Source organism: Zingiber officinale, chromosome 1B (assembly GCF_018446385.1).
Source record: "Zingiber officinale cultivar Zhangliang chromosome 1B, Zo_v1.1, whole genome shotgun sequence".
Taxonomy (NCBI): Eukaryota; Viridiplantae; Streptophyta; class Magnoliopsida; order Zingiberales; family Zingiberaceae; genus Zingiber; species Zingiber officinale.
Window position 1 is genome coordinate 155488305 of NC_055986.1, and position 11820 is coordinate 155500124.

Genomic DNA, 11820 nt, shown 5'->3' on the forward strand with positions numbered 1-11820 from the left:
CCTATTAATGCGGATCAAATATCCGCTTAGTTTATCTCCCTTTTCTTGACTCTTTCTTCTTCTATACTTTTTGGTCGTTTGTCGCACCACACCAGTCATGAACACTCTCCGATGCTCAACTCCGCCTTTACCCGCCTTCGAAAGCCGTTCGAGAACACCTTGGATCTCAAATCTGGTGACTTCTGCACCTCGGACCTTAAATCTGGTGACTTCTGCTGTGGATTTGATTTTCTTTGTTGGCCTTCGTTTGACACGAATTTCTCCGGATTTAGTTTCTTGCCTTCCGTTTCTTTGTTTAGGGGATGATGCGAAGTCATCATCGTCGAGGAAACATCGCCATGAATGTGAGTGGGAACCCTTCTTTTCTTCTGTCAATTTTGTCCTACTTAGTTTTTTCGAGAGAACCGTTGAGCATCTCCCACTAGTTGTTGAGTTTCAGTATGTTTCATTTCGTTGAGACTTTTCGCTTATTTGTGTTTTGGTTGGTGATCGGGGGACTGAGTAGTCGGGATTTGATTTAGGAGTGTGAGTTGGTATTGAAGGTATTATTGATAGAACTCTCGGACAAATCTAATGTTGGTTAATTTGATGATGGGTGATGAGGGAATAAACAATGCTAAATTTTCTTTTGTCTGTCTTTTTCTTTTCATTCATACATTGTTCTCTAATTACGTCTTATTATCCTATATCATTGCTTTCCTTCTATTACAATCCGTAAGAAAATCTTTGATGCGTTCTTTAGCGCATGGACTGTGAAATCTTTTGTTAATGAAAAACATTTCGCAAGGATAGATTTAATTTGTATGTTAAAAAAATCTTTCCCTTTAAAATGAGGAAGTCATTCCCTAAGGCTGAACTGAATCAAATTTTGAATCATTTGGCATTAAGAGTCCGATCGATGCACCTTTGTTCAACCGGTTCCTCTGAGTTTTCATGGTAGTGTTGTTTTAGAATGGTGCTGATTGCACTCCTTAATTCCATCATTTTCCAGTTCACTCATAACTCTGGTTCAAATATGGATAATGCTGATGCTGAAAAGTCTGACATATATAGCAATGACATGTCAAAAGCAATGGGTTCCGGTAATCTTTTCAACTTTGTTATGTTGGATAATGATCTATTTTCAATTTATTTTAGGTGAATATTTGTTCTAGTTTACTATTTAAAGGGTTTCTCTTGTGCAAATGCGTTCAGTGATGACCTATAGGCATGAGCTTGGAATGAACTATAATTTCATATACCCTAGCATGATAATTGGTTCTTGTCTACAGGTTCTCTTCTGGTTCGTATCTTGAATAAATAATAATATTTATTTGATCTTTGATCGAAGTTTGTTTCAATTCAGACTCCACTAGACGTCGATAAACTTCGCAAAATTGGAGTGAGAACTATCTTCTGCTTGCAGCAAAACCCAGATCTTGAGTATCCTGATTGTTCTTTATTAGTGGTGATAGTTTTTTTTCTCAAAATTAACCTATACATCATTTTAATGGACTAGTTTTACTTGTGAGGGAGTGCATTTAGGAAATTCTTGAAAAATGGGTGTTTCTTGAAATTGCAATGAGCGATTGCAGCTCCTCATATGTATCTTAAAATCTTTGATAGAAGAAAAGTTGAAGCATGCTTCCATCTTGCATGTTCTATAAAGTGGAGTTTACTTGTGATCGTTGAACAAGGCAATTTGAATTCAACATGGAAACATCTAGTGTTATGAATCCCTTATTAATCCACCTGTCACGGTGAGAAGGTAAAACTGAATATACACATCTTATGAAGAAGACCTGATTTATTATTACCGTTTTATTTCTTGGACTCAGTAATAGTGATTGAAATTTTTTTATTAAGGTCATTCATATACTTTCCTTTAATGCTGTCAGAAAGATTTGCCTATATGGCTTGTTTCTTTCATTCATATACACAGATATTTTGGGGTGGATATTAGTGCCATCCGTGAATATGCCTTCAAATGTGGTGATATTGAGCATATTCGGGCTGAAATTAGGTGAGTTAGGAAATTGTTATTGATGAATTCATAGATCAAACTTATATGATGTATATCATCAACAATATATTGCTTAAATTAACAACCATATTGTAAATCTGTCATTTATCACCTGCATAAGGACTATTGTTTTTTGCACAACAGGTTCCTACTTTTCATTCCTGGATTTTGATTAGTACTAAAACTAAGTAATAACCAAGAAGTATTCATAGTTGGAAATTTGTATAAATTATTCCCGTATATTATTCTATTATTGGTGATGTTGTAGGGATTTTGATGCATTTGACCTGAGGATCAGACTTCCTGCAGTTGTTAGCAAATTATACAATTCTATTAAGCGCAACCGTGGAGTAACTTATGTTCATTGTACAGCTGGGCTTGGAAGAGCACCTTCTGTCATGGTAGTAGACTAATCTGTGCACATCTCATCTTATCATTCATACTTTGTTTTTCATAAGCATAAGTTAGCTCATATACCAGTGAGCTCTACAAAAAAACTATACCAGTATCCCTTGCACCATTGTTTTTTATTTCATTGGCCATTGTTTTTCTTTGTTCTTTCTACCTCTATCCTTCCAATCTAATATATTAAGGGGGCGTTTGGTTCTATCCTAGGAATATGTATCGGAATGAGAATTGTATAGTGGAATGAGAATGAGTATGAGCATGAATATCACTCTTTAAAGCAATGTTTGGTTAGTTGCATATTTTCTATCGGAATAAATCAAAATTTCCTTTTTTACCCTTAAAGGAAAATAAGAGAAAGAAATAGATGTGAGAGAAAGATGAATGTGAGAGAAAAATATGATGAAAGAGAATGATGAGAGAGAAAGTACGATGAGAGAGAAAGTGTGATGAGAAAGAATGAAGAGAGAGAAAGTGTGATGAGAGAAAATGAGAAAAGAGAGTGTGATAGGAGAGAGCATGACGAGAGAAGATGAGAGAGAAAGTATGATGAGAGAGGATGAAGAGAGAGAAAATGTAATGAGGAAAAATGAGGAGACAGAGTGTGATGAGAGAGAAAGTATGGTGAGAGAGAAAGTGTGATGAGAAAAAAAGAGAATAGTGAGTGTGATGAGAGAGATTGAGGAGAGAGAAAGTATGATGAGAGAGAAAGTGTGTTGAGGAAAAAAAGGAGGGAGTATGACAAAAGAGATTGAGGAGAGAGAAAGTGTGATGAGAGCGAAAGTGTGATGAGAAAAAAAGAGAAAAGAGGGTGATGAGAGAGATGATTGAGGAGAGAGAAAGTATGATGAGAAAAAAAAGAAGGAAGAGAGTGCGATGGAAGAGATTGAGGAGAGAGAAAGTATGATGAGAGAGAAAGTGTAATGAGAAAAAAAGAGGAAAGAGAGTGTGATAGGAGAGATTAAGGAGAGAAAAAGTGTGTGATAAAATGATGAGAGAGAAAATATGATGAGAGAGGATAAGGAGAGAGAAGTGATATGAAAGAAAAAATAAATAAATATATTTTGATATTTGATATTAAGGGAGAAAATTTTAGTTTTAGGTCAAGGGTATTTTTGGAATAAGGGAATATTTTGATTGATGAAAATAGGATAATGGCTCATTGAAGGGGAGGTACATGAGAATGAGTTATTACCCAATTTCAAGGATTCATTCCCTTATTTGTATTCCTATTCCTATAATCCAAACATTAACAATGGCAATCAATGATTCCTATTCCCATTCCCCACTCCTATTCCCCTAAACCAAACGCCCCCTAAATTTTTCTAGCTATAAAGTTTATTAGTATTCTCACAACACGGCAATACCATCTCAATCTATGTGACAAATGTGGCTTGATCATAATGAAGATGATGGTGAGAATATTGTAAACAGCACTACTGGATCAGTTGTGCTTTCTGTCATTGAAGCATTCACACTGCCATAGCTTCCTACTTGAAGGGTCTCACATTTTGTCTAACTTACAATACATCTTTATGGTTATTAAAACATATGATAATATTTGGTGTACATTTTCTCATAAATTGGATTAAGAAATTTTATTGTTTGTACCTTGGTAGGTATGTGAGTTTGTTACGATTACCAAATAAGGAACTTCTGAGCTACTATTAGTCTTTACATATGAATTGTACCCTATTGTATGTTTGAGAATTTTTCCCTTTAGGAAGTGTGTAGCTATACAATATTCTTTTTATTAATAATTGAAAGCTTAACTCTTAAAAGCTAACCTTTAATTGCAGCTTTTGTTATTAAAATAGATTTATGTCATGTGTAAATTCGTTGTAATTTTTCTTTATGTTTATTAATCTGTAGTTGGCATATATGTTTTGGATTGAGGGCTATAAGCTAAATGAAGGTCACCAACTACTGCAGGTACTATAATAATATTCAGCATGCTATTTTGTCAAGCTTGAGCTGGTGCCTTGATATAATATAACAATCTTTTTGTTATGCTTAAAACTTAAAAATAAGATCATTTGGTGCTTAAATACGAATGTAAACAAAAGTGATGAAACCTTGACAAGAACCCAGCTTCGCATCAATTAGAAACATAACAAAGTTTAGGCACTCTGTTGCAATTTTGGAAACATTTATGAAAATATTTGACTCTTTCTAAACAAGACCGCAGCATTGTTTCACTTGGTCTTCTTTTTCTTTAATTTTTTATCTCAGAGTCGGCGAGTATGCTTCCCAATCCAAAAGTTGGATGCAATAAAAAGTGCAACAATTGATATGGTTAGTGGAATCTCTTTCTAAAACCAGTTAGCTTAATTCATTTTATCTATTCTATGAAGAGCTTAATGACTTTTGTTTCCTATATAAATTGAGTGCTTAGGTGTTTTATCATCAGATGCATATGTTGTCGTAATTGATTATTTTTGTTTCATATTAACAAATCCCTTTTCTTAAACATGAAGATTTACTACTTGTTAATACTCGGTAAATTAAATTAGACCATAGATTTTGCTTTAACTCTCTTATTCTTATAGTTGTCATTTAAACAAACATGCATTGTGTTTGTAGCTTACAGGACTATCTAAGAGCTCTGTCACTCTTATGTGGAAAGGTGGTGGATGTTCCTCAGTAGAGATTTCTGGACTTGATGTTGGATGGGGGCAGGTGTGTTATTTACTATGATTTTAATAAAATAATTTGCAACTATAATCTTGACTTCTGTTGATTTGCATTTGAAATGATAAATTATATATAGTCACCACGTAATTAAAGTTTGCAGCATATCTGTACTTACTTTCAGAGTCATGTAACAGTTAATAGTTGTTAACCATTTTGCTTTCTTTTGTCCTTTCTTAATTAAAATAATATTTTTGCAGAACTTATTCGCAGGTATGTTTGAGTAGCAATACATAAAGCTTACTCATTTTCTTTACCATATTTCTTTTCCAACATTTCCTCTAGTTTTCAATCAATTAAAACTTTTTTCCCTACATGCTGACCCTAGCTCTCGATGCTGCAATATTTGAACAAATTGGATATGATGATTTCCATACTTCAAATTAAGTATAATAATTTCCATGCTACACTATTTAAAAAATGTTATTGACTAGGTCTGAATGTGCAAGCGACTGAGGAAACTATAGTCTAACATAATTACTAGTGATGGAATTCCTTTGAAATTCAAAAGAATATGTTCTTATATATATATCATTTAAAAATTCCTTTTAAAATTATGTATCATTAAAAGATTTATTTGACTAATGAATCATGTATTCTTACTTTTTCAGAAAATTCCTCTGAAGTTCAACGAGGAACAAGGGGTGTGGATTCTTGAGAAGGAATTAAATGTGAGTATTCTTAGTTCCTCTAGTTGAACTTATTAAAATTTCCTTAATGAGAACCTTTTTAATAGTATGTTTTTCTTTAGTTATGCCTTCATGTTGGGTTTCTTGATTGTTTTCTAGTTGAGATTGCAAAAAATTTTATTTTGATATATTGAATTGGTTTCTTGGTTGAGCCAAACTGAGTAGAATGTGTGGTAGGTTATATAATTAGAACCATCTTCTGAACAACATATGTTGATTTGAATTTTTGATAGGAGGGACACTACGAGTACAAGTATATAATTGATGGTCAATGGATGTGCAATGAAAATGAGTTGATGACTTTTCCAAATAGTGACGGTCATGTAAACAACTATGTTGAAGTAAGATATTCCATTCTGAATTCTTCCATGGTCTCTGCATTCAAAAATTAATTGATTGGATGGTGTTCTCTCTTTGGACTGCAGATTGTCAAAAGGGACATGAGTACTGAGGCAATGGATCTAAGCAACCGTTTAGAAAACAAAGACCCTGACCTTAAAAAGGAGGAAAGACAGATGATCAGAGACTTATTTGAATCCTTAAACGACTAGCCACCAATTCATTCTTCTTTTTCTGGATAAGAATTTTACTTTCCCTTCAGGTCTCACCAATGCAAATTTGCCAATATACCAGGCACAGATTCACTACTGTGCATTGGAGTATCAGTGGCACCAAGATACATAGACATAAACAGTTGTATAGGTTTGAAGACACATCAATTTTGCAGACTTTTTCTCAATAGAAGCACAATAAATTGTTTCACTTGATCTGGTTGTTGGTCCATTAATTCCAATCATCTATTTGCTTTCTTCATTGCCATTTATCTCCATTGGCAATGAATTATTTTCATTGCTGAATGTTAACACAATAAATTCTTCCAGTAGCATTTTTGTCTAATTGAAGTGAAAAATGTATTGAGTGGTGAAACAATCCTCAAGCAAAGTATTCAGATTTAAACATCACGCTCTAAATATGTTATCCAAACTACAGCGATCATAATGCATCGGATAATCCAATGTTGAAGCAAACAAAAACAAACAGCGCATACAAATGTGGAAGTATAACAAACTAATGTCATGGATAGGTGCGGAATCTTGTGTGGAACCAGACTTCTCGAGCTAAGTAGCTAGAATTCTAAGAGGATGATCGGTGGTCAAGCAAAGGATTGGAGTGGATAGGGCATTGTGGCAAGGGCAAATATAAACATCTGCAAAAAGATGGATGAAATTCTGCTTGGCGAGGGAGATTATCTACAAAAGCTAAATTCTACTTGCACTAACTACTATGTGCATTAAACATGAAGATTCGACTCTCTTAAGCATTTACAATATACAAACACAAAATCAATATTAACTACATTGACCGATAAATTAGGATTGTTACATTCTAAAGAGTGGCAAGTCATGGTACTCGTACTCAATGGCTGACACCCTCAGAGATTGTTTAATTAACATAAGAGTGACATGACAAACATATGCTGTTAAGGAGATATTCTCTTTCTACACTCTAATCTTTGTATGAAAGTTCTACCTGTGAACCTCATCAAAATTTAAGATAGGATTAGACAATATTTCATACAAAAACCAACAAGTTGGGAGAATCAACATCTAATTAGGATGAGAAAAAGAAAGATCAAGATTCATCATTATCAAATTCAAGGCAAAGCACACTAAGATATCAGATGAAAATAATTTTATGACGGCCTGCCAGTCTCTCTTATTATCATTATTTTATTATTATTATTATTTTTTAATTGATTAGAGTTGAAAACATACATTATAAAACAATACAGCGTTAGAGATGAACTTTTCCGTTGCTAGACGAGCTTAGTGACTGAATAGAGACAGATAAATCGCGTAGATATGAGTTTTGTCGCTGCCTTTATTTAGAGACTAAATTTTAACTTCTGTCGCTAATTAGCTACGAAACATAAATTCCATCTCTAATTTATATTATAACTATTGCTATATATGTAAACGGTGTTAGTTGGCATTGGCGACAGAATATTAAAATTCTGTCGCTAACTACAGATGAATTTTTGATAGTTAGTTGCAAAATATGATGATTCAAGATATTCTTGAGCCAAGATTAGCGACGGAATATTAAAATTCCGTCTCTAGTTATCGACGGATCATTAAAAAACTATCGCTGATTAGAAACGGAATATTAAAATTCCGTCTCTAATTAGCGACGGAATATTTAAAATTCCGTCTCTAATAAGAGACAATTTTAATATTCCATCTCTAATTAGCGACGGTTTTTTAATGACCCGTTGATAACTAGAGATGACTTTTTAATATTTGGTCGCAATATATGGCGATTCCAGATATTCTGGTGCCAAGATTAGCGATGAAATATTTAACTTCCGTCGCTACTTAGAGATGGAAATTTATTTTTCCGTCTCTAAGTAGCGACGTAATATTAAAATTTTATTTCTAATTAACGATGAAAATTTAATAGTTGGTCGCAATATATTGTAATTTCAAGTATTCTTGTTGTCAAGATTAGCAACGAAAAATTAAATATCCATCGCTAAATATTGAAAATTTTGACATCCAAAATATGCTTCTACATTTATCCCTGTTTACATCATATCAATCTAAACCATTACATACGATGATTTTCAAACAATATAATACATTCATAATTAAACAAACACAATATAAAATAATATATGAATGTAAATATCCAAACACAAGTACAATACAACAACATCTCCAACAACAATAATTCAAGCACAAAACTAAAACTAAATATCCAAACAAAAAACAAAGGTAAATATCTAAACATCTCCAACAACATCTGAATGTATAGTACTACAACATCTGAATTTTAAAAACACAATAAAACACCTTCTAGCAAAGAAAATCCAATCCAAAACTAGCGAGTAGTAATCAATCTTGTAGAGATTTTAATATGATAGATTATTAATAAAACAAAGAAAACTAATACACAATTATGAATAACATATTAAATTTAATAATATGAAATTATTTTACATATACCTGAATGCTAGTTTGGATATCTGATGATGGTGCTGTAAAGAATAGATATCGAAGTTCTTAAAAAGATATAACACAACGTTAGAGATAGTTTCATTAGTGGAAAAAAAAATGTAAAAGGTTAAGACACCTATGACAATCTATTGATCAGGAGGGTTATTAGGGTCTTGAGTCTCCTAAGAGCCAAAACGATGTGGCATTGCACTCATCTGAGCTAAGAAGTTCCACAAATCCCGTCCAATTTGCTCAAGATCCATTCAGGATTGCCGCTCTGCTTGAAGTTCTCTCTCCAGGATCGAGAGTCGAGTCTTCAAATCTGTGTTTTCTTGCTCTAAGGCATCTAGTCTAGCAGATGATCCGGATGCGCTAGATGATGTGCTAGGATGACCCCTGGCCCTAGGAGTCATCGCCTTATCATATACGATTCTTGCCTGGGGCCCAAGACCGTAGAGAGTGGATGTCTTTTTCCTTCCACCGACCACATCATAATAAATATCATTTATCTGGGTAGTGGATAAAGTCTGCTCCTCACCTCCCTCTAAACTAGGCAAAAACGCTCGTGCAACCCTAGCAACAATTTGTTTATATTTACATGAAAAAAAGTATTTTTATCAGATATTTATTAAAATGATAGGTAATTATTGTTAATAGTTAAATATATTAAAGTGTATATTTTTACGTATAATGCCCACGATCGACAATCTATAAAGGTGTCATCTTTTGACTTATGTGTCTTGGTAAATATCTCCCAACAAGTAGGAGCTCGCTAAAGCTCATGTTCCTGAATATTAAAGAATTCAGTTATTTTAAAATATTAGAATTCATTTATAATCCAAGTATAAAATTCTTATATAATTTATTAATGGTAAACTCACCAAGTCTAAGGCATGCTCGACGATCGATTGAAATCCAGTGGTATGCTTTGTGGATCCGGTACTAGAGCCAACCAGCTCACTCTTTCTATTGGCTCGAGTTATCATTTCATTTTCCTACAATTTGTCTGCAGCCTAGATGGCTCACCATGCATCCCAAATGTCCTCAGGTACATAGGATGATTTTATTCCCTTTTGTCTTGCTTTGTATAGCATGTCTTTGTAGAGTTTAGCACAAGCTGCCCTTCAGGTGGCATAAAATTCCGTCTCTTGCCTTGGTTCGCAAGTATATCTTTTCTACAGTAATATGTTCACAAATTATTATAAAAAACATAAAAAATCATGATAATTAAAATTGCTTATAAAAAACTCAACGTAATAAAATTGCTTCATTTCCTGGTCTACCCACTTCCATGAAGTACCAACAAAGCTAAATCACTCTTTAAATTTGAATATGATGTAGACAGCTACTCTATGACCATCTAGGGTAAAACTACATTAAACAAATAAAAATATTTGAAATATATTTAAAAAAATAGATATAGTGAATAATACTAATAATACCAATATTTATCAAACCCCCAATAATCTGTAAAACAATCTGGCCACCAACATTAGATATGTCTATATCTGTACTATTACATTATAACACATATGCGTACATACTAGTTTTAATCATAAAAATAATAATGACTAATAGAATAAGACTAGTGATATAACTAGGAATATTTAGTTCTAAATAGAAATTTACCTTAACATTAATGAATAATAGAGTATAACTAGTAAGATATAAGAATTTTAATCATTAACATTTTGTAGGTCCTCCTCAATAAACTCTGTTAGTTCAATAAGCTCTTCACTGCTACACATCTGCTTCATCATCTATCTCCTCATAAGGTATATTAACATCTATAAGTATATATTAATTGAATATAAGAACCTACTGAATGTATCTCCACTGTATCATTTTGAAATGCATCATGGTTTTGGGTCGTGATAAAGTTCGACATTTCTATGGTAGAGCAAGGCTTTGTTCCGCAAACTGCTAACCATTCACTAGCTCTTCTCTTTATGGGATATTCAAGATAGAAACCGGCCCGCTTGTACCATGAAAATGAAAGATTCATATTTGTTAAAGCTTTTGTTTACATTTACCTCAACTAAATTGTAGTTTGGATGTATTCTGATATCTGTTCTTAGAGTTGGATCATACCAAGAACATTTAAATAACACACATCTTTTGATGGATAAAGCAGGATATTCAACCTTTATGATTTCTTCAAGTCTCCCATAATAATCAAACTCAGAAGTATTGTTGTTGATAGATCCTTTCACACAAACACTCGAATTGAAAGTTAGTCTGCGTGAATCTCGTTGTGTCACGTGAAATTTAAAGTCATTAACATAGTAATCAGAGTACACTATTATTTTATGGAGAGCTCCAGATGCAAGATTGATTATCCTGGAATCTTACACATTAGATATTCTCCAATCGGACACTTATAACAATAGTTATGATATAAATTAAGCCTCTGATAATTTAATATGGATGTAAGAAATTAAAATTATCCTCTAACTTACATAGATTTGAAACCATAATATAAATTCCATCTCTAACTTTTCAGCTATCTCACTTGCACAAATTGATGGATTTTGTATTTGTAGTTGTTGTTCATACAAGTTAGAAAATAAGGTAATTTTAAGAAAATTGGGATATCGGTAAATAACTTAAATTGGATAAATGTTTGATTAAGAAGTCAACTTACTTTATATAGGGTTTGACTTCATAACAGTTTAAGAGAATGTATGCCCTTGCAACATGATATTCTTATTGAGTTAACCATCTAAAAATAGATGCTCCCATTAGCTTATTAGGAAACTTGAAAATAGAAAGCATAGATTGATCTATCGACCGAGCATCATTAGAATTTCTAGGACACTTGCGATGTCTGGCTTTCACATTATCAACAAAATAAAAGGAGCAGAAAGAGGATGCTTCTTCAACTCTCAACTCTTTCTTTATTATGAACATTATTCTTTAATTTCCTTAAAAATCATTCAAATGGATATATCCATCTGTACTACACAGGACCAGCTATTCGTGCCTCGTATGCTAAATGTACTAGTAGATGTTCTATTGAATAAAAACATTAGGTGGA

General features: G+C 33.0%; 1 protein-coding gene across 2 annotated transcripts; it reads left to right on the top strand.

Moving 5' to 3' along the window:
* LOC121985739 (phosphoglucan phosphatase DSP4, amyloplastic-like) lies at positions 1-6557 on the top strand. Of its 2 annotated transcripts, XM_042539358.1 has the most exons (13): positions 1-205; positions 300-344; positions 992-1082; positions 1195-1271; positions 1346-1422; positions 1922-2002; positions 2271-2403; positions 4280-4339; positions 4640-4702; positions 4991-5086; positions 5710-5769; positions 6021-6128; positions 6213-6557. In XM_042539358.1, exons 1-13 carry the CDS (start codon positions 98-100, stop codon positions 6336-6338), a joined length of 1125 nt encoding a protein of 374 aa, XP_042395292.1. In that variant the 5' UTR covers positions 1-97; the 3' UTR covers positions 6339-6557. The 2 variants fall into 2 exon arrangements, with proteins under 2 accessions (XP_042395292.1, XP_042395298.1); XM_042539364.1 differs by lacking the exon at positions 4640-4702.
* The last annotated feature ends 5263 nt before the right edge of the window (positions 6558-11820 follow it).

Bases quoted from the DNA above. Each gene is read 5' to 3' on its own strand.
- LOC121985739 (XM_042539358.1), top strand. From the start codon at position 98: ATGAACACTCTCCGATGCTCAACTCCGCCTTTACCCGCCTTCGAAAGC. The intron at 1,083-1,194 runs GTAATCTTTTCA...AAATGCGTTCAG, and splicing joins GTCAAAAGCAATGGGTTCCG to TGATGACCTATAGGCATGAG. The intron at 6,129-6,212 runs GTAAGATATTCC...TTTGGACTGCAG, and splicing joins ATGTAAACAACTATGTTGAA to ATTGTCAAAAGGGACATGAG.